The sequence below is a fragment of the Molossus molossus genome, unplaced genomic scaffold (assembly GCF_014108415.1).
Source record: "Molossus molossus isolate mMolMol1 unplaced genomic scaffold, mMolMol1.p scaffold_m16_p_22, whole genome shotgun sequence".
NCBI lineage: Eukaryota > Metazoa > Chordata > Mammalia > Chiroptera > Molossidae > Molossus > Molossus molossus.
The window spans coordinates 28,672,890-28,697,177 of NW_023425358.1; the positions used below are offsets into that span (position 1 = coordinate 28,672,890).

General features: G+C 34.3%; 1 protein-coding gene across 9 annotated transcripts in view; it reads left to right on the forward strand.

Moving 5' to 3' along the window:
- TAOK3 (TAO kinase 3) overlaps positions 1-24,288 on the forward strand; it is a 161,390-nt gene that overhangs the window by 69,999 nt on the left and 67,103 nt on the right. For 8 of the 9 annotated variants that reach the window (XM_036277178.1, XM_036277181.1, XM_036277174.1 and 5 more), the window contains 4 exons: positions 5,744-5,846; positions 12,102-12,311; positions 20,617-20,688; positions 21,048-21,149. In XM_036277178.1, coding sequence (XP_036133071.1) covers positions 12,192-12,311; positions 20,617-20,688; positions 21,048-21,149 — 294 coding nt within the window. In that variant the 5' untranslated portion in view covers positions 5,744-5,846; positions 12,102-12,191. Of the gene's footprint in view, positions 1-4,767; positions 4,873-5,743; positions 5,847-12,101; positions 12,312-20,616; positions 20,689-21,047; positions 21,150-24,288 lie in introns of those variants that run through there. The other variant, XM_036277175.1, reaches the window with a different exon arrangement.

A 24,288-nucleotide genomic window follows, 5' to 3' on the forward strand; every position in this document is an offset into this window, starting at 1 on the left:
GGCCAGGGCATATAACATTTTTTATATATAACATTATATTAGTTTCAAGTGTACAAAATAATGATTCAATATGTGTATATATATTGCTAAATGATCACCACAATAAGTCTAGCTAACTTCTATTACCACACATAGCTATAAAAAATTTTCTGTGCCCTGGCCGGTTTGGCTCAGCAGTTAGAGCATCGGCCTGCGGTCCTGAGAGACCCGGGTTCGGTTCCCGCTAAGGGCGCGTACCTCAGTTGCAGTTTGTCCCCGGCCCTGGTCGGTTGTGCGGGTGGCAGCCACTCGATGTGTTCCTTTTACATCGATGTTTCTCTCTCTCTCTCTGTTCCTCTTTCTCCCTCCCACTCTACCTGAACAAAAAATGGAAAAATGTCCTTGGGTGAGGATAAAAAAAAAAAAAAAAATTTCTGTGATAAGAACTTTTAAGGTTTACTCTCTTAGCAGTTTTCAGATATATAATACAGTGTTATTAACTGTAGTCACCATACTGTACATTATAGCATCCCCATGACTTATTTATTTTATAACTGAAAGTTTGTACCTTTTGACCATCTTCACTCATTTTGTCCACCATCCCCCCACATCTGGCACCCACCAATCTATTTTAGGTATATATGAGTTTGGAGCGTTTTTGGTTTGCTTTGTTTTGTCTTAGATTCCACATATAAGTGAGATTATATGGTATTTGTTTTTCTCTTCCGTATTCATTTCACATATCATAATGCCCTCAAGAGGTCACTGGTTCGATTCCTGGTCAGGGTATATGCCTGGGTTGCGGGCTCGATCCCCACCCAGTACGGGGTGTGCAGGAGGTAGCCAATTGATGTTGATGCTTCTCTCATCAGTGTTTCTGTCTCTCTCTCCCTCTCCCTTCCCCTCTCTCTCTCTCAAAAAAAAAAAAAAATCAATAAAAACATTTTAAAAAAGAAACCCTGTTTTAAGGAGTAAATTATTATGTATTATAATTATTTAAAGTTTTCATATTGTACATATGATTAAGTTACATTAAGAAGTGAAGACTTCAAAAGACTGATCAAATCTATTAGACTAGTTTGGAATTTACATAGACAAATCAGCACTATTTTTGTACTGATCTTAACTCATGTAAAGTACCATTTTCCCAAAATTGATGCATAATTGATTTTAAGTTGCTAGCCTCATATCAAAGTGTCATACTAAACAAAAATTTTTAGTGTTAAATTCAAGAAATTCAAAGGAACTTTTCCTTTCCAATCTGTCTCTCAACCTAAAAAGCAACTATCATCTAGTTTTTTTAAGGGAGAGAATAAGAGTTTTCTTAATACTCTTTAAGAAATCAAAAAATTATTTTTTGCTTTTTTACCACACATAAAGTCTTAAAAAGGTGACTTGGAAGAGTATTCTTCATAATATTTAATGGCAACTGACCCAGTAGTAGTCTAAATGCTATAGTTATTATGATAATCAGTAACCCCCAGCCACTTCTGCATCATTTGCTAAGTAGAAATTAGATGATCGTTAACGTCTCTTTCCAGTTCTCAAATGGAATGATATATGATCACAAGGGGTATATCTAATTAGTGGTATAAAAAGCAACTATCATCTAGTTTTATTTTCAAAGAGAAAGTACCATAAAAGGGATTTCTTATCTCAGAATAAGGTGGATATTAGTGGCACACAGTAGCTACAACTAAACAAGACAGTTCTGTTTCTTTAAAGATAGTTCTCTTCAAGTCTGTATGGGAGGTTGTATTATAGATATAAGAGAGAAGACACTGGACTAGTCTTGACTTTGAAAAAGTCTTATCACCTGTTTTTACTTCATTTTTCATTGATGTAAAATGAAGATTTTTTTGCCTGCACCTACCTTCTGGGAACAAGATAATGAATGAAATAATAGGAATTTACACAGGCTAATTTACTGTGAAGCTTTAAGTTTGAGAGTTCCTCATTTATACCCTCCCCTTCTGAGACCTATACCTATTTTTGTAGGGGAATTTTGTAAAAATGACATAGAAGTCTAATCTTAAACTTTTCTTGATCATTCTCTAAAATATAGGAAAATTTTTGCTGTTTTGAAGTCTGACTTAGGCAGCTTGATTCAGAAAAGAGTTTTTCTGGGTGGGACGATCTAGATTTTAATGTGGGGTAACACTACTACATAGGTGTGATTTGATACTTAACTTCTGAGATTCAGTTTAATAAAAAAGTTGAAATGTCTAATCTTTAAAACTCTATCGCATATGAAACATTCTCATTCTTATTCCCTAGTGCTGAAATATTGTGGGTTTTTCAAACTAGTTGGCTCCAGGTTTATTGTTAAAAGAAGTGAGATTATAACATTTTAAGGCAACTAAGGTCTTTCGTGAGTCCTTTTTCTTAAAAGATGCTGGGAAAGGGGAAATTATTTAAAATATTTGCATTTCTACTCTCTATCAAGTGTTCTTCTTATATTAAGTCATAATATATGTGAAAAATAACTTACTTGATTATCATTGTTGGAAGATTTTTCTTTCTGCGAGTAAAGAATGAAGAAAATTATTTCAGTTGCACGTCTCTGATGAAATCTTCTACTATAAGCTAGTTGGCCTAAGGGCCTAAGACCTGAATAACTGCATTCTTGGCACAGTTCTAAGTTCTTAATATAAATACAATACCTGAGTTTGCAGGAGGTCAACTAAGAGGGAAAAAATAATTTCGTGCATATTAATTCATCTTCAGTTAATTCTGAAAATGCTTTTCCTCTTGGAGGGAAAAATGTTCTTGTTTTGAGGGAAGGATGAATTAAAAGATAATTTTTAGTATTAAATTGAGATGGAAAAAAGGAAAGAATATTTGAGCAGATTTTTATAGACTATCTGCTACATAAAGATGCCATGGCCCAGCAGTTCAACTGCTAGTTATTTAATCAAGAGAAAATGTATGTTCACACAAAAACTTGTACACAAGTGATTATAATAGCATTATTATATAAGTATTTATAGAGTATATCCAGAACAGGGACATCTAGAGAGACAGAAAGCAAATTAGTGGTAGCTTAGGAATGGAGGGATGGGATAGAGGGGTGATAGCTAAAGGGTATGGAACTTCTTTTTGTGCTAATGAAAATGTTCTAAAATTGACTATGGTCATGGTTGTACATATCTATGAATATACTAAAAACTATTCATTGAATTGTATACTTTAAATGGGGGAATTATATGGTATATGAATTATATCTCAATAAAAACTAGTTTTTAAAAAAACATGCCATGAGGATACGATGATTAATCAAAACATAAGTTTAGATATGTATCCTGCTCTGACGAAGCATTTGTCGTAGGGTTAGAGTACTAATATACATGTATTTAAAACTGAAGTAAAGGGAGAAAGTTGTAGGTGTTATAGAAGAGGTGACACTTAGCTGTACTATGAGGGTAGCTGGGATTTGGATATTCTAGGCAGAGATAATAGCATAAGCAAAGACAAAGGTATGGAAATGTAACTGTACAGTAATTCATTTCATCTTGATCAGAGAGTTTAGAATTTAGATTAGAGTGATGGTTTGAGGCCAGCTTTGAATATTAGTTAGGTAAAGTAGGCCATAGGGAGATATTGAAGGGTTTTGAGTAGAGATACGATGTTATCTGAACTGTGCCTCCGGAAGTTGATTATAGTAATTGTGTTTTTAAGAGGAATTCCAGGAAAGATAGACCAGAGGTTGAAAGGGCAAAAGCAGAGGAAAGAGCTATTGAATGCTAACAGAAATGGAAAGTGAAGAACACATAAAAAGAAATATGTGAAGTAGAATTTTGAATTAATTGGGGCAAGGGAAAGTGGAGAGTCACAGTTAATGTGAGTTGTATGTGAGCCATTTAGGGGAGAAGCCAAATAGATATTTGGAAATACAGGACTGGAGCTTAGAATGGGCACAAATTAGGATAGCAGCACACAGGGGGGCTTCAGGCATATACTTCGAGGACCACATATATTTAGAGATTATAGAGAAGATAAAACTATAGGAGGAATAATTTGGAAAAATAAGAAAAGATAATTTCATGGAATCCAAGAGACATAAAGAAAGAAGAGAGATGGTGAAATGGAAGAAAGCAGAGAACATCCTTTACATGTAATGGATAAACTTCAGAGTATAGTTTTCAGCTTCCATGGCATGTATAGTATTCTAGCAGGGGAAAAAGGTAAAGCTGAGAAAGTGTAATTTCTAGAAGTTTAGAGAGTTTTAGAAGTTTAAAGAGTTTTAGAACATTGATAGAGCCATGTAACTGAAGATGGGAGAGTACATATTTTAAGAAAACAATGTAAAAACCAGTATTTAGAGAGAAGAAAAATACTAAGCAAGTGCGTTCATAGCATGAGAATATTTTCTAGAAGTGAACATCTACATTTGAAATTAGTCAGGACATGATGTTAGTAAATGCCTCATTTAAAAATACTTTCGTAGATATTTTGCAACTAATGTTCTATAATATAAGGAGTATTTTCATTGATTGAAGCTATAATCAGACTAGATTAGCAGGGTAGACACGTAGACATTATAGTTATTGATTAGTTGGTGAGTCAGTAAATGTGATGCTGAATTCAGGCAAGTTTCAGGTACCAATTAATCTAAATCATTTCACGGCTACAAAATCAGAGGGAATAACAAAAATAATGAAGATGATTAGTTTGTAAGTATAGACATGAGTGGAGATCCTCAGCAGGAAAAATGTAAAAATGGAGATTGATATCTTTTTTTCTGTTCCTTCCCCCATAAAGGCTTTCATCTCTAAAGCTACTAAAGCATCTAAAAATTGCTTAAGTAACATAAGTTTTAAATGGTTATATTCTTTGACCCAGCAACTGTCCTTCTAGAAATCCATTCCAAAGAAAGCCCTAAAACATAAATAGGTAATGTACACAAAGATCTTCAAAACACAGTAATTTTTACTAGTTCATCAAAGAATAGACTATGGCCTTGGCTTCTAATTGTGGAGAAATGGTTATGAATGAATTGTGATTCTTCTATAAGATATACATTGAGTAGTCATTAAATGATCTTTGTGAACAATGTTTGATGACATGGCAAAATGCTTATGATATAGTTAGATAAAGGAGATAGTCTATGAAATTATATGTATAAATGTAATCTCAGCTATATAAAAAAATAAATATAGGCATGAAGAAATAAATATTTGCTTGGAGAAACATATGCCAGATTGTTCATGGAGTTTGTCCTAGGGTTATGATTTTTTTTTCATAGTAATATATATTTCCCAGATTTTCTACATTGGGCATGTACTTCTTTAATAGATGAGAAAGAATAATCATTACTCCCAAAATGCAGGAGATTGGTTATGGGAGAGCCTAGGAAAGGGAAGATAGATGAGTCAATGTAAATCATCATGCCTATTGGAAAAGCAATTCAGAGTATAAGCCTTACTGACAGACAATCAGTAGTGTCACTGGGTGCTGTCAGATTAGTCCTGTGTACTGGTAGCCTCTATCGAGTTTCTCTGGACTCAAACAATCCAGTGGAAGCCTCAATATAGATTCTGAAATCTAATGACACATTTGTTTCCCTGGTATTGCTTATGAAAGAGTAACCTGTGTCTCTGTTATGAAAATTTTACCTTTTACATTTGTCATCCACAAACAGATGAAGATAAATTTTTAACTTTGTAATATTACATTTGTAAATATTTAAAACTGCCATGTTATTAATTATTGCTTCTTTAATTTTGCCTGTATAATTATGTTTTTTATTCTTCTCTTTCCATAGGTTCACCATAAATACAAAAGACTGAAGTTACAAAAGGGGAAGAAAAAGTTGCTGCTACAATGAATTTGAGCAATACAGTATATTTTGTGCCATATACAAAAAGGTATTGTCCAGAGATCCATGACTTGGCTTTCTCCTCTAAAATGGGAACAAGTCCGGCCGGTGTGGCTCAGTGGTTGAGTGTCAACCCATGCACCAAGAGGTCGCCAGTTTGATTTCCAGTGAGGACACATGCCCAGGTTGTGGACCTGACCCTCAGTGGGGGACATGCAGGAGGCGGCCAATCAATGTTCTCTCTCATCGATGTTTCTATCACTCTCTCCCTCTCTCTTCCTCTTCTCTAAAATCAATAAAGGAAAAAAAATTTTTTTTAATAAATAAATAAAATGGGAACAAGTTACACATTCTGGTTTTTCTATAATTCATTTTTAGTATATTTGTAAGAAAAATAAAAAGGGAAAGAAAAATATAAAATTGGAATAAAATATTCTCTTATAAAACTTTAAGTTTCAGGTTATTTTTTAATAGATTTTTATTATTCTCAGTTATAGCTTACAATATAGAAAATTACTTGGTTAAAAGAAATGAGCTCAAGTTTATTTCTATTATTATTTTCTGTAAGTAAAATTTTTTGTTGTGGTAATAAAAATAAGCAAAAAGACGGAAATTAAAAACTTAACTGAAATCCCAACACCTACTTCAGATAAAACACAAGCCTGCAAAGAAATACAAGCTTACAGGTGAAAGAAGCCATATTTTCCATCTTTATTGTTGCATCTCTCCTGTGCTCTACCTACTCATACCCTGCCTTTTACTAAAACAAAAACAATAAGGAAATGACCTGCCCTGCCAGTTTTGCCCAGTGGTTAGAGCATCGGCCCGTGAAGCAGAGAGTTCCGGGTTTGATTCCCGCTAAGGGCACATACCTCGGTTGTCATTCATCCCCGGCCCTGGTTGGGGTTGTGGGGGTGCCAACCAGTCTATGTGTCTCTCCCACATCGATGTTTCTCTCTCTCTTTCTCCCTCTCTCCCTTCTGCTCTGTCTGGTCTGAAGATAAATACAAAAATGTCCTTGGGTGAGGATAAAAAAAAATAGATAAGAAATGGCCTTGTATAAATTTCCATTAGGATCCTATTGAGCCAGAGGCTGTACCCATTCTATTCTTTCAGTTATGTATCCTATGCCCACACCAAAAATAAATGTATCTTTTCTCTATTTTTGCCAATTTGGTGGGTTAAATGAGATGTCTTCTAGTGAAATTATATGTTTCATATTATTAATGGCCACTGCTATTTATTTCTTATCTTATTTTTTTTTAATTTTTATTATTTTTTGGTTAATCCTCACCCAAGGATATTTTTTCCATTGATTTTTTTTTTTTAGAGAGAGTGGAAGGGAGAGAGAAACATCAATGTGAGAGAGACACATTGATTGGTTGCCTCCTGCACACACAGGATGGAAGCTGCAACTCAGGTACATGCCCTTGATTGGGAATCAGACACACAACCCTTTAGTGTGTGGGCCAATGCTCTAACCATTGAGCAACACCAGCCAGGGCCCGTTTCTTTTTTAAATTTCCTGTTTATGTCCTTTGAGTGTATGGGTAGGTATATGTGTATGTATGTATGTTTTTACCACCTTGATATTAAGAATAATGGGCAGACCGGACAGTGTGGCTCAGTGGTTGAATGTCGACCCATGCACCAAGAGATCGCCAGTTCGATTCCTGGTCAGAGCACATGCCCAGGTTGTGGGCCCGATCCCCAGTGGGGGCATGCAGGAGGCAGCCAATCAATGTTCTCTCTCTAAAAAGCAATAAAGAAAAAAAAAATTAAATTTTGTTGCCTACATTTTCTTCTAGGATTTTTATGAATTCACAAGTCACATTTAAGTCTTTTATCCATTTTGAGTTTATTCTTGTGTATGTTGTAAGTTGATGGTCTAGTTTCATTTTTTTGCATGTAGCTGTCCAATTTTCCCAGCACCATTTATTAAAGTGGCTGTCTTTACTCCACTGTATGTTCTTGCCACCTTTGTCAAATATTAATTGAGCATATTGTCTTGGGTCCATTTCTGGGTTCTCTATTCTGTTCCATTGATCCATCTGCCTGTTCTTGTGCCAGTACCAGGCTGTTTTGATTACAGTGGCTTTGTAGTATAACCTGAAATCTGGTAATGTGATCCCTTCAACTTTGTTCTTTTTCAAGATTGGTGTGGCTATTTGAGGTCTTTTTTGGTTCCATATGAATTTTTGAAGTATTTGTTCTAGTTCTGTGAAGTATGTCTTTGGTATTTTATTGGGGATTGCATTGAATCGATAGATTGCTTTGGGTAGTATGGACATCTGGAAACAGCCCAAATGTCCATCAGTAGACGAATGGATTAAAAAGCTGTGGTACATATACACAATGGAGTACTATGCAGCTATAAGAAAGAAAGATCTCTTATCCTTTGATACGACATGGAGGGACCTGGAAAGTATTATCCTAAGCAAAACAAGCTAAACAGAGAAAGACAAGTATCATATGGTCTCACTTATTTGTGGAATATAATGAATATAACAGTCTGAGTAATGGGGTAGTCCCAGAGATGTGGAAGTGGGGTACAGACTGACAATCCCCAGGAGAGGGAGTGGTGGGGGAGAGATAAACCACAGAACTTATATGTATGTATGCATGAACAACAGACATGGACAACAAAGCTGGGGACAGGGCGGGGAGGGAAGGGGAGGAGGGAGTCAGTGGAGGGAAAAGGAGAAACATCTGTAAAAATAATTAATTAATTTTTTAAAAAACCTCAGTTTATAAACAAAAAATTTTTTAAAAAAAGAGTAACTGGCAAATATTTTGTAAAGAACCATCCCCAGTTTATTTGCCTTTTATTTTTTAATTGTATCTTTTAAAAACAATCTTGATGTATATAATTGACATACAATAATTGAATATACTTAAAGAATATAATATGTTTAACATATTCATATATAAATATAACATTTATGAATATATTACACATAACATATTTATTGATGTATATATTAATAACTCATTAACAAATTAATAATTTGTCAGTATATTTCTCGATTATCTGTTTATTGATTACTTGTTAGTATTTATAATTATATTTATTGATATGTTATTTATTAATATAGAATTGATAAATATTTACTAACATTTATTCATATTTATTAATATACTTATATATATATATATTTTTTTTGTTCAGGTAGAGTGGGGTGGGGAGAGAGAGGAACAGAGAGAGAGAAACATCGATGTGAAAGGGACACATCGAGTGGCTGCCACCCGCACAACCGACCAGGGCCGGGGACAAACTGCAACCGAGGTACATGCCCTTAGCGGGAACCGAACCCGGGTCTCTCAGGACCGCAGGCCGACGCTCTAACCGCTGAGCCAAACCGGCCAGGGCTAATATACTTATATATTAATAATTAAATATATATATGAAGCCATCATCATGATGACTATACATAGCCATCATTCCCAAAAGCTTTCTCATGCCCCTTTATACTCCCTCCTTTCCTCCTCTTCTCAGCTCAACCCTATCCCCAGGCAACCACTGATGTGCTTTCTGCCATGTTAGGTTAATTTGCGTTTTCTAGAACTTTATAAAAATGAAGTCATACAGTATGTGCTCTTTTTTATCTGGCTTTGCTCACTTAGCATAATTATTTTGAGATTCATCCATGTTGTAGCATGTATCAATATAGTTCATTTTATTGCTGATTTGCATTCCACTGTCTGCATTTAACACAGATTGTTTATCCATTCATCTGTTGATGGACATTCGGGTTGTTTCCACTTTGGACTATTAAAAATAAAGTTGCTATGAACATTTGTGTACAGGGCTTTGTTTGGACATATGCTTTTATTTTTCTTGGCTAAATACAAAGGAGTGGAATGGCTATATCAGATGGTAGATGTATGTTTAACTATTTAAGAAACTACCAAACTGTTTTCCAAAGTGTTTGTAGCATTTTTACATTCCTGCCAGCAGTGTATGAGAGAGAGATCCAGTTACTTCACATCCTTGCCAACACCTGGTATGCTCAATCTTTTTAATGGTAGCCATTCTAAAAGAGAGGTAGTGGTATTTCATTGGGGTTTTAATTTGCATCTCCCTGGTAAATAGTGATGATATTAAGCATCTTTTCTTTTGTTTATTTACCATCTCTGTATCCTTTTGAGTCAAGTTTCTATTCTAATCTTCTTCCCATTTTCAAAAATCGGGTTGTTCATTTTGTTGAGTTCAAGATATTTTTGTATTTTCTGGATATAAGTCCATTATGAGATATGTTTTGCAAAGATTTTCTCTTAATCTGTGGCATATCTTTTCATTCCCTTAACAGTTTTAGAAAGTATATGTTCTAATCTTGATGAAGTCTAATTTATCAATTTTTTCTTTTATGGATTGTGTTTTTGTTTTTAAAGAACTCTTATCCTAACTCAAGTTCACAAAGATTTTTTTTCCCTTTTTCCTCAAGGCTTTTTAAGTTGTAAGTTTCACATTTAGTTCTATAATCTATTTGGGATTAATTTTTGTATATGGTATCAGTATGATTTTTTGCATATGTATATGTAATTGTTCCAGCACCATTTGTTGAAGATTTTCTCTACTAAATTGCCTTTGCACTTGATCAAACTTTGTTTGTCTATAAGTGTGTGTGTCTATTTCTGAAGTTTCTATTCTGTTGCATTGATTTATTTGTCTCTGTATACAATAGTATCACACTGCCTTCGTAACTATAGCCTTAGGATAAATCTTGCAATTATATCATGTTAGCCTTAAAATTTTGTCTTCCTTTTTCAAAGCTGTTTTGGTTATTCCAGGTCCTTTGCATTTTCATATGAATTTTACAATCAGCTTCTCAATTTCTATTTCTAAAGAAAACTCAATATTGAGTCTTCTGACCTGTCACTTCATTATGCCTTTAATTTCTTCCACCATTATTTTTTAGCTTTCAGTGTGTACAAGTATTTCACATCCTTTATCATAATTATCCCTAAATATTTTATATTTTATGCTATTATAAGTGATATTTAAATTTTAGATTTTCTTTTGTGCCTATATAGAAATATAATTGTTTTATATATTGATCTTGTATTTTTCAACTTTGATAAACTCACTTATTAGTTCTGGTAGCTTTTTCTAGATTCCATTGAATTTCTACCTAGATGATTATGTTGTTGTTTGTCAATAAGTGTTACTTCTTTTCTTCCATTCTTGATGCATTTTTTTTCTTGCCTTGTTGCACTTATAAAACATCCAGCACAATGTTGAATAGACGTATTGACAGCATACATCCTTGCCTTATTCCTGATTTTAGGAAGAAAGCATTTTGTCTTTCACTGTTATCTTTGCCATTAGCTGTAGATGTTTCATTAATTCCTTTGTCAGATTGAGATGTCTCCCTCTAGTATTCCTGTATGGCTCAGAGTTTTTATCAGGAATGAATTTTGGATTTGGTCAAATGCTTTTTCTGCATTTTTAGAGATGATCATTTGGCCTATGTTTTAGATTTTTGATATGGTGAGTTACATTGATTTTTTTCTTAGTGTTAAACCAACCTTGTATTCTTGGGACAAACCACACTTAGTAATGATGTATTATTCATTTTATATAATACTATACTTTATTTCCTAACATTTTTAAATGAATATTTGCATCTATATTCAGGAAGAGTTTTGGTGTGTGTTTTCATCGGTGTTGGAGCATGTATCAGTAATTCATTCGTTTTTATGGCTGAATAATACTCCATTGTATGGATAGACTACATTTTGTTTATTCATTCGCCAAATGGACATTTGGGTTGTTTCATCTTCTGGCTAGAATGAATAATGCTCTTATAAATATCAATGAACAAGATTTTGTGTGGACATATGTTTTAATTTCTCATGGCTACATACCAAGGAGTAGGATTTCTGGGTCAAATGGCTACTCTATGTTTAAGTTTTTGATGAACTACCAATCTGTTTCTCAAAATGGCTGCACTATTATACATTCCCACCAAACGTGTTGGAGAGTTCCAATTTCTCCATCTCCTTACCAATACTTATTATCTGATTTTCTAATCTCCATCCTAGTGGGTGTGAAATGATATCTCATTGTTGTTTTAATTTTACTTTTCTCATGACTAATGATGTGGAGTGTTTTTTCATGTGTTAATGGCCACTTGCATATCTTCAGAAAAATGTCTATTCAGATCCTTTGCCCATTTTTCTTTTGGGTTATTTGTCTTTGCTATGGAGTTGTAGGACTGCAATGCTTTTTAATATCAATTTGTATTGCCATCAAACAAAATGGGTCAGAAATAAGTTAATGTCAAACTTGATTTTTCTACAGGTACTAAAAATTTACAACAAAAAAAATTGTCAATGAGAGATAAAGCTGACTGGAATATCAAACGCAAAACGTTTGCAAGTACTGGTCATCATGCCTAAAGGGGTGCCAAAGGATCCAGAGATTGCTGATCTGTTCTACAAAGATGATCCTGAAGAACTTTTTATTGGTTTGCATGAGATTGGACATGGAAGTTTTGGAGCAGTTTATTTTGTAAGTAATTGAAAAGAATCATTTAGATAGATAAGATTAAGAAAGTTTGACCTCTACACATTCTATTACTTGTAAAATATACTTGGTTTTAACGTTTATTCTAAAAATTAGATTATATTTACAGTAGAGGCTAAAAAGCCAGTCCCAGAATTCTAGACATTATTCAACTCAATAGTATCTATATTAACTGACTCTGATAATCAGGGTAGTATAAAAAATTCATAAGCTTGAAGTTGAGCCCTATGCCTTTCCACTATGTGCCAAGCTTTTTCATGCTTTGGGGCCTTTATATATGTTCCTACCTAGAAACCTCTGCACATTGCATCCCCTTTTTGTCTAACTCTTGTTTATCCTACAGATTTCAGCTTAAGTGTTAATATCCGCAAGATAACCTTTTCTGTTCAACCCTCCAGCACTAGATTAAAACTATTTTCAAGATCTCCTAACACCCTGTGCTTGTACTTTGTTGCATTTATTACCATTGTAATTAAATAATTGTATGTGAGATTTTTTTATTCATGTATATCCCTCACCTTAAATAATAAGCTCCATGAGGACAGTGGTTATGTCTATCTTGTTCATTGCTGTATCCTCAGTAACTAGTATGATGTCTGACAATAGTAGGAACTCAATAAATGACAAATGGATACGTGGGTACAAGGCTGATAGATGGGCAAATGAATGGCTATTCAGAGAGATAGACTGACAAAGATTTTTGGTAACAATTATGTCAAGGCAATATTTTAGGTTAAAAGGTATAAGGCTTAGACCCCTAAAGTCAGTTTGAATTCCATAGATCATGCATCTGAAATTCATTACAAAAAATATAATTTGTAAATTTGTTTAGAAAACTTTTGAAGTTTGCTTTATCAAAGTAACAAATACTTCCTTATGAGTACTAGTCTTTTAAAGCAAACAAATAATACTTAAGTACTAATTATTACCTATTTCTCCCCCAAAGCTGTTATAATATAATTTTTTTTTCTTATATAATATTTGACTTTTTGTTTTAAGTGGTCCTTTATGTTCAGCCATCTGGGTAGGTCATATCGTAGTTGTCCTTCCAAGTGAGATTTTATTCATTGCATTTTTTAATCATTCTGTTGTTTCTTTTTTGTTGTTATTGATTTTATTTTATTCTTTATGATTTGTAGAGAGAGAGAGAAAGGGAGAGAAAAAGAGAGAAACATCGATGAGAGAGAACATTGATTGGCCGCCTCCTGCATGCCCCCCACTGGGGATTGGGCCCACAATCTGGGCATGAGCCCTTACCAGGAATCAAACTAGCAACCTCTTGGTGCATAGGTCAACGCTCAACTATTGAGCCACAACAGCCGGGCATTGTTGTTGATTTTGGAGAGCCAGGAAAGGAGGGGGAGAGAGAGAAACATAGATGAGATTGAAAAACATTGATTGGCTACCTTCTGCATACTCCCTATTAGGAACTGAACCCCCAACCTAGGCATGGACCCTGACCTGGAATCGAATCCATGTCCTCTCAGCACATGGGACGACGCCCAACCAACTGAGTCACACCTGCCATGGCATAGAACACCCTGTTGTTTCTAGCCAAGTTTTCTTTCTCCCTTCATGTCAATGCTCAGAACTTACCACTACTTCTCCCTTGTCCCCATCTAATACTTGGCTCCCACTCAAGTACATTTTATCATTAAGTGACCTTCCATGGCTGAAGAGGGTGCTTAGAATAGTATTTAAGGCCCAATCAAAGTCCTGTCTTTCTTATTCACAGAAACACTTAAAAAATAAAATAAAAAGATTTTAAGGCCTTGGCCAGGTAGCTCAGCTGGTGAGAGCATTATCCCAATACACCAAGGTTGTGAGTTCAGTCTCTAGTCAGGACACATACAAGAATTAACCATTGAATGTATAAGTAAGTGAAACAACAAATCAATGTCTCTCTCCCTCTCCCTCTCCCTCTCCCTCTCCTTCTTCTCTCTCCCTCTCCCTCTCCCACTTCCCTCTCCCTCTCCCTCCCTCACTTCTCCCTTCCTCTCTAAAAATCAATACATTTTTTTAAAAGATTTAAAAATTAGCCCTGGCCGGTTTGGCTCAGCGGTTAGAGCATTGGTCTGCGGTCCAGAGAGACCCGGGTTCAGTTTCTACTAAGGGCACGTACCGTACCTCAGTTGCAGTTTGTCCCCGGCCCTGGTTGGGTCATGCGGGTGGCAACCACTCGATGTGTCCCTTTTGCATCGATGTTTCTCTCTCTCTCTTTCTCCCTCCCACTCTATCCGAACAAAAAATGGAAAAATGTCCTCAGGTGAGGATAAAAAAAATATATTTAAAAATTATAAATATATAATACTTACAGAAGTATGCATAATATATACACACATATATTTTAATATATAATTTAAAGAATAATTAAAATGTAAATTCCTTTATAACCACCAGCCAGGTCAAGAAATGGAATATCGCCTCACCCCAGGAATCCTTCGTGGGTTAAGAGAATCCAGCCGTGGTTGGTTTGGCTCAGTGTTTAGAGCATTGACCCACAGACCAATGAGTCAAGGGTTTGATTCCAGTCAAAGGCACCTACCTTGGTTGCAGTTCGTCCCTGACCTTGGTCAGGGTCGTGCGAGAGGCAACCAGTCGATGTGTCTCTCTCACATTGATGTTTCTCTCTCTTTCTCTCCCTCCCTCCCACTCTGTCTGAAGATAAATGGAAAAATATGCTTGGGTGAGGATTTAAAAAAAGAGAGAGAGAGAGAATCCACTATTGTGAATTCTACGATGATTGTTTTCTTGTTTTTCTTCATATGTAACCCACTTACTTCTGCACCTGTAACAAAATAATTTGGTTTTACCTAGTCTTGAACTTCTCAAAAATGGAAATATTTTGTATATGTTTTACTAGAACCTGTTTGGTTTGTTTAGGGTTAATGGTCTCTTTTACTTTCCATCAATTACTTAATAACAAATTCATCCTCTCAACCTTTCTTGGCCAGAGTTGGAGGGTAGTTCCAATCTCTATTTGACTTTTCTATTTTAAAAAATAGCCACACTCCTCTCAAATTTCTCTTTTGAATGAATGCTTTTACACTTACTAGCAAGACATTTATACTAGGGGGAAAATGAGACCTACTTTGTAGTAGGCTGCAGAAGACCTGGGATGCATTTGCTTTGGGGGCTAAAGCCTGTCTATTTAGTCAGTGTATGACTTTTGAAAAAGAGGGCTATTTCTAATACATCTTTACAACGTGAAAGGCTAGTACCATGCCCTCCCTGTTTACAGTAGGCACCGAATATATGTTATTTGTTGATAAAAATAGACTAGAGAAATCAGAAAGATAGCTAGGTGGCTTTGAAATTGAGATGTAATCATTGACTATATTTTGCTTGTATAAAAAAATAAGCAGTACATGCCCATATGAGCTTGTAAGGCACTAAAAAACTGATTAAGGGGAATTAACTGACATTACTATAAAACTTACAAAAAGCATTAACCTTTTATCTATAGTGGTCACATAGGTAGTGCCTTCAAAATGGATTTTCTCACTAACCACAATAATATCTGTGTAGCTCCCCGCTCCCTGTTACTAGATTCTTGTTCTTGTTACTCATATCATTATAACCAAGAAGAATTGTCTCTTACATAGATAATTGCAATAGCCTCCTAACTGATCTTTGTGCATGCATCCACTCTGGTCTCTTGTCAGTCTATTGTCCACACCACAGTGAGCATGGGGATCAAAAAAAAAAGTAAATCTGATTGCATCACCTTTTCACTATAAAGCCTTTAGGGGTTCTCCTCTGTGCTTAGGCTAAGATCAAAATCCTTACAGTAGGCAGCCTAAAAAATCCTTCATGATGTGGTTCCTATCTGTGCCTGAACTATATTCCTGAACTATATGTGCCTGAACTGTATGCCCATTCTCATTGCTCTAGCTATAATAGAGTAGCTTTCTTTTCATCATCCACCATGGGCTCTTTGTATAAACAGTTCTCTCTGGAATGTTTTCCCTTTCTATCTTCACCTTCTTAACTCCTCTTTATCCTTTAGCTCTCAGCTGAAGCCTCATATCATCAGGGCAGCCTTCCCTGACCTGCCTAAGTCACATTTTTGTTTCTCAGAGTAAGGCATACTCTTCTTTATAGTGCTTGTCATAGTTGTAGTTTTACATTAGTTTGTTAGGATTGTGTTTTTGTTACTATCTATCCTACTAGAAGAGAGATCGGTAATGGGCATATTTACTCATAATTCTATCCCTAGCACTTAGCCAAATACCTGACAAATTTTGAACACCTAGTAAATATTTGATGAATGAATGAATGAATGATGAAGAACTTAGAGAAATTGGTACTACTAATTAGTGCTTTTCATGAGTCATAGTCATGATAGCAAGCCATTAAGATCAGAGTCTAGCAACCCACATTTTATCTAAACACTATAATTCTGTTCGAATCTATAGTTTACAGCTTTTACACAGAATGATGCTAAAAAAAAAAATGTTTCAAGTGAAGTATATGCTGACACATTTCTTGTAGAATCAATCAGATGAGACAATTAAATTCAGACAAAATTAAAACTAATAAGTTGCCCTGGCTGGTTTTGTTCAGTGGTTAGAACATCAGCCTGCGGACCAGAGTCATGGGTTCTATTCCAATCAAGGGCACGTGCCTCAGTTTCAGTTAGGTCCCTGGCCCTAGTGGAGGCTGTGTGGGAGGTGGCCAGTTGGTGTGTCTCTCTCACACTGATGTTTCTCTCTCTCTCTCCCTTCTACTCTATCTGAAGATATAATGCAAAAATATCCTTGGGTGAGGACTTTAAAAAAAGAAATAAAACTAGTAAGTTGATGAAGTATCTTTCTGTGTTTAGATTTACATAGGAAAATTCAGAAATTATCAGCATTAACAAATGATAGTAGGAAACTTGCTATTAAAGGAAAATAAGTATAATATTGTATGTCAAGAAAAAAAAAACAGGAAAATAAAAAAGGTCTGAACATGTTTATTTTTGTAGTCACTTTAGCACAATTATAAAGTTTCCAGGTTTCTAATGTTGCTTTGTTGAATTCAGCATAACATCTATAATCCACCTAAAGCAAATAATTTAGTTCTGTTCTTCTATGTATAATTACCTTTTAGTTTTAGTTGAGGCTTAATAACTATGGCAAAAGAAAAGCTTATGCATAATTTCTGTATTTCTTTATAAGCTAGCAAAGTATTGATAGTAATCACCCAGCCGTTGTGGCTCAGTATATTGAGCATCATCCCATGGACTGAGAACTCCTGGTTCGATTCCTGGTCAGGGCGCATGCCAGGGTTGCAGGCTCAATCCCAGTAGGGGTCATGGAGGAGGCAGCTGATCGATGTTTCTCTCTCACATCGATGTCTCTATCTCTCTCTCCGTTCTTCTCTCTCTAAAAAAATCTATTAAAAATCTTTTTAAGTTGACAGTGATCTATAGCTGGAAAATGGTTAATAGAGTATCAGAACACATTGTAAGTTCTCAACAAATACTCTTTGAATCAGTGATCTTGCTTAAAGGTACTGAGACCATTGAGACTACTGGAAGTGTTAAGTGTGTATGTAAGTTTCAAGAGTAAAACTTGAAATCTTTAGAGGTTGTAATAATTCATAACACAGTATGAAGCACTGGAAAGCTGAGACCCCATTTATAGTTTCTTTTCCCTGTACTAAACTATTGATTTTCTCCTAAAGTTTCTATTTCAGTTCTGAATTTTAACCAGTATAAAATTGAATTAAAATTTTAACATCTGTAAAGCAATCAATATGGAAATGTTTTTTAAATATCAAGTCTAGGCTCTGTAAGCAAGTATACTTACCATGTTCTAAGTAATGATTACTCTGTAGATCTAAAGAAATATATTTTTTTATTTTAGGGTGTTTTTTGTTCATGTCTCTGGTTCCACATAAGCATTCATTATAAATAACTTGAATAAGCAATTAGATAATATTAATCTGATTCCATTTCTGTGGGCCTTTTTTTCTTTTTATAAGGATTAAGGGTTTGTTTTTTTTAAAAAAAACCAACTATAGTGTAAGTTAAAATTCTTCATTGTTTAATATTTTCCTAAACCTTTTCTAGGCTCTTTAATCTGCACAGTACATGGATTCATGCCCACAATGTCCACTTTTCAGATATAGTCCCTCTAAACTTTATTGTAATACTGAATTTACACCAGCTTTTCTTTGTTGATGTAAATTGGTCATTTAAGTACAGTCTTAGTGTTAAATTTAAAAAGCCAGCAAAATGTGAGAGATTTTTGTTTTTAACAAGTCAGTCTATACCTTCTAAATGAATAAAATATCTTTTAAAAATGCCTTTGTGGAGTCCTGCTGATTTGAGAACAATAATTAGTGAATACCTTGTTATTATAATAGGTACTTTTACCTCAGTGTAAAAAATTTTTTTTTAGTATATTTTCTCTGCGTTTTGGCATTCAGTAACAATTTGGGGTTGAAGTCAGTTTACATCAGTAAGTTATTGGTTATTGTTTGAATTTTAAATATTTTAATAAAAAATAAACCATTGTTATATCTGAGGAGCTTCTTTAATTTTTTTTTATATTTTTTTATCCGCACCTGAGGACATTTTTGCATTTATCTTCAGATAGAGCAGGAGGGAGAGAGGGTGGCAGAGAGAAAGAGAAACATTGATGTGAGACAGACACATCGACTGGCTGCCAGCCACATGACCCCAACTGGAGCCAGAGACAAACTGCAACCGAGGTACATGCCCTTAGTGGGAACCAAACCCGGGTCTCTCTGGTCTGCAGACTGATGCTCTAACCGCTGAGCCAAACCGGCCAGGGCAATGAGCTTCTTTAATTAGATGTATTTAAGAAAATGATTATGCATTTTTCTTGAAAATTGGTGACCTGATTTTATCAATCCTAATCTTTTACTTCAGTAAATCCTAATCTTTTACCTCAGAACCACTGCTATAACTTTCTTGGTCCACAATAATAATGAATATTCTGGAGCCAGAATAGCTTAGTTACGTCAGGAGTATGATGCAGAGCCCTGTTATTAAAAGAAAGCCAGAATTAGATCATCTTTTAATGTCTTATATTTATTTTTCTGAACAATTTTAGAAAATTACCTAGTTTTAATAAGTCTCAGGTAAGTTGGGAGGAAAATGATATTACTTATTTTGGTTTTCATGTGTGCTTTTAATAAACTATAGTTGGGGTTTAGAGAAGACATAATTATGAGACAAGGCAATCTTTACAGATGACTTACACACACAAATATGTGTATGTGCATATGCAATATATTATAAAATATAAGTAACTTTGAAAGTGAGAGTCCATTTTAAGATTAATTTTACCTTTTGCCACATTGTTCAACACAGTAGCCTCTATTTAAATTTGTTAATTAAGCCCTGGCCGGTTTGGCTCAGCGGTTAGAGCGTCGGCCTGCGGTCCTGAGAGACCCGGGTTCGGTTCCCGCTAAAGGCATGTACCTCGGTTGCAGTTTGTCCCCGGCCCTGGTCGGTTGTGCGGGTGGCAGCCACTCGATGTGTCCCTTTCACATCGATGTTTCTCTCTCTCTGTTCCTCTCTCTCCCTCCCGCTCTATCTGAATAAAAAAAAAGGAAAAATGTCCTCGGGTGAGGATAAAAAAAAAAAGTAAATTTGTTAATTAAAATTAAATAAAATTTAAAATCTACTTCCTCAGTCTCATGAGCCACATTTCATATGGTACCATATACGATGTCAATATAGAACATTTCCAACATCACAGAAAGTTCAATCAGACAGCACTACTATAGGGATTATCACTACTATATATTCTGGAATAAATTTTTTCATAAATTTTCTACACATATACCCACATTATTACTATTTTGCAAAAGTAAGATTATATCATACAGTTATTCTTGTCATGATATTTTTTATGTCTTTCTATATTACTATATATACATATAGATTACTGCATTCTTTTAATGGTTATTTCATTATATAATTGTACCATATTTATATAACTGGTTCTCTGTTGATACATGTTCTATATGATAAAGCCAGTGTGGATGTTTTGGAAATATGACTTGTTTCTGTTTGATTGGACATATTTTGTTAAACCCTAATTTTTAAATAGTGTAATCTTTGCATGTTTATAGAAAGGGATAAAGATAAGCTGTTCTTTAAAGTGGGATGAAAATGTCTGCCTAACCTATCAAAAGTTGGACTATCTTTAAATTGTAATAATGAAGTGTGAGAATGTTATTTAAAGTCTCTAGTCAAATATTTAAGTTAAACTGGCTGAAACATCATTCATTCTTTTTGTTTAATTTTTTTTCCACTGTCTTAACACAGGCCACAAATGCTCACACCAATGAGGTGGTGGCAGTTAAGAAAATGTCTTATAGTGGAAAGCAGACACATGAGGTAAGTTAAAGACAGTTTATACCTTAAGATAAGCAAGTTAAAATGAAATTGACAGGAAAAACAAAGTTCTTTAAACATTTTTTATCACAATTTTTTCCCCTCCTTGTGAAACATACAATAAACATCTTTAATATTGTAACCCAGTTAACTATTTTGTGGAATAGATAGGTTAGTAAATGGGTTTAAATATATATTTGGTGTTAGATTTACATTTACATATACTAAAGATAACACAAGGTTAAATAGCTTCCTCATTTATTAACATTTACTTTGTCCATTTTAAAAAAATGATGTATATGTGCTTGATAATAAAATACAATTTCCAGCTTTAGAATGAATTTTTTTTCTGACTTCAATAGAAATGGCAAGATATTCTTAAGGAAGTCAAATTTTTACGACAGTTGAAGCATCCTAATACCATCGAGTACAAAGGTTGTTACTTGAAAGAGCACACTGCTTGGGTAAGTCAAAAGATCTCTATTATCTACTTTTTTTCTATTAAATTTTTTCTGTTATCTCTTTGATCTGTAAAAATATCAGTCCCATTTTTGTCCCATCTGACTTTTCTTGTTAGTATTTCACATGTGTTCATGCCTCAGAGTATGCCTTGCTTTGTATATTTTATAAGAATGCTATCTAGCCTATGGGAAATTGCATTCTGCAAACACTCATTGAAGAAATGGTCAAAAGTTAACATGAATTTATAATGATTTGTTTATAAAAGTAAAGGGCAGGCAGGGCCTTCTGTTCTCATCCTAGAATTTTTATCTTTGACAGTTTTTATTCCCCACTCCAGTTCCTGCACAGTTTAGAATTGTGTTTGGTATTATAATGCCTAAGTTTTACCAAACAGGGCCTAGCAATAATTAAAATGAAATAATCTTTTGTTCCACTCTATCTTCTTAGTGTATTTTTACATGATTGTGTTTCTGTTGGGTTCTGCTTAGTACATGAAATGTTACACGTTGTACTTAATTCAAATTGTGCATTCCAACTTAAAGTTCAATTTAACTATCATTTATTGAGTGCTTACCACATACTATGACCTTTCTGTACCTGATCTCCACTTAGGGAATTGAATTTTTGTCCCCAGATAGACTATCAAACAGTATATTTAAACATTTCTATACGAGTAACTCCTAAGATATCTAGAGCCATTGTTTCTGATCTGAGGAGAAATTAATCATAGGAGTATCTCATTATCTGGAAGTCAGTTCTCTGGCAATCTCAACTGTCTTGAAGGAGTCAAGAAAGGGATTTTGAGCAGGCAGGATGAATGTTACAATATCAAGTGTTCAATCTCATGTGTTCAAGTCTTCAGAAAAATACTCTGATCTCTCATTTGAAACCTATTCTTAGATTACATAGAGTGCTAATAAGCTTAGTCACCTGGTCTCTGTCTACAACAGATTTGATAGGTTAATAAGAAGAAGCTTTAAGAACTGAGCTGCTGGAGACACACCTACAAACAGCCACAAGACTAATTTGACCATAAGAAAGAAGTTTCGAAAGCTAGAATGCAGACCTAATAATTTAAAAGCAGTGACTAAAGCTATTCAGTGTCAAGAGCAAACAACCAGCCACAGCTCAGGTGCCCTTGTGTTATTGGAAATAACAGGGAAAAGAATATTTGTGACAAAAATATGGAGTTGTTTAATATGTAATTTTAAAGATATAAATGTTAAATATTTTATTCCATTAGATTTTAAAGTTCTGTCTTCATATTCCATATACTCAATTCAAGGAAGTTAAATATACATATTCAGTTACTCAGTTTAAGAAATTAGAAAAGTATGGAGCCTCATTTTATGATCAAGCATCATGATTCTCCTGTGCTCATGTATTGAATTGTTTTTTTTTTCTATTTAAAAAAAGAAAGTGCCTCGTTAGCGCAGTAGGTAGCGCATCAGTCTCATAAAAAAAAAGAAAGAAAAATAAATTAGAAAAGTATGTGATGCAATTGAGAAATGTTTCCATCAAAATTTATTAAAGAAAAAAAGTATTTATTTGTCAGTTACACCTTGATAAAGCTGAAAAAATAGTGCACATATTCATGCCCTGGCTGGTTTGGCTTAGCAGTTAGAGTGTTGGTCCACAGACCAAGGGGTCACGAGTTTGATTCCGGTTCACATCGATGTTTCTCTCTCTCTCTCTCCCTCCTCCCTTCCACCATCTCTAAAAATCAATGGAAAAATGTCCTCAGGTGAGGATCAACAACAACAGAAAAAGGCTGCCGTTCATTATAATAATCACTTATGTGGACTCTTTCATTTCACAATAAATAAGATTAACATTTATAAATGTGCTTACTTTTAATGTTAAGCAGAAAACTATAATAAACTTTCTAAAATTTAAACTTTGAAACTCTTATATTCTAAATTATTTTAGTAATACAATAATTTTTATATATTCATATATTTAATATTACGTATAATATAATAATTTAGATATATAAATACATAACTTGATTATTATATAATATATTGTGTATGACATATTACTATATGTATTATGTACCTTGCATTGCATTATTATTGAAATAATTTAGAAAAATATGAGATGCATTGAATATATAATATTACCTATTATATATAATAATATATGTGTAATATATAATTATTATATACAATATATATTTATTAAATATTAATATCATATATCACATATTCTGTTATTTTGATAAACAAGGTAGATAATATATAGATATATGTTTTCATACTAATTTTTAATTAAAGGAATCAATATATTAATATTGGTTATGTCTAGTGATTATAGGAAATTTGTATTTTATAATGAGCATATGGTATTTTTTAGAATAACAAATAATTTGTAGGTGTGGGTGTGCTTGTATGTGTATGTAGAGACTGGTCACTGAGCACTCATAGTTTGTGGCTACAAGTCAGTAGTCTGGGACACCTGAAAAATCTAAAATGGAAGTAAAGATTTTTCTTATTTTTGCTTTTAAAAAACCTCCCAAGATTGCAAACCCAATAAATATCAATAATATTTTAATAATATCATTTTCAAATTATTTTTATTTATTTATTTATTTTTTATCCTCACCCGAGGACATTTTTCCATTTTTTGTTCAGATAGAGAGGGAGGGAGAGAGAGAGAGAGAAACATCGACATGAAGGGACACATCGAGTGGTTGCCACCCGCACGACCAACCAGGGCCGGGGAAAAACTGCAACCAAGGTACGTGCCCCTGGCGGGAACCGAACACGGGTCTCTCCGTACCGCAGGCCGACACTCCAACCGCTGAGCCAAACCGGCCAGGGCTCAAATTATTTTTAAGATATAAATTTAAATATTTTATATCTCAGGAATGATACAGGCTACATCTCTAGATTGAGTTCTAAACAATATTTTCAATGAAGGTGGAAATAAATGATCTGGTTGCCACAGATGCAAATACTAAACAATATTTTCTTGTTTAGCACTTAAAAATGTTTTTTAATGTATTGATTTTAGAGAGAGAGAGGAAAGGAGAGAGAGAGAGAAACATCGATTTGTTGTTCACTTATTTATGCATTCATCGGTTTTTTTCATATGTGCCCTGACTGGGGATCAAACCCACAACCTTAGTGTATCAGGATG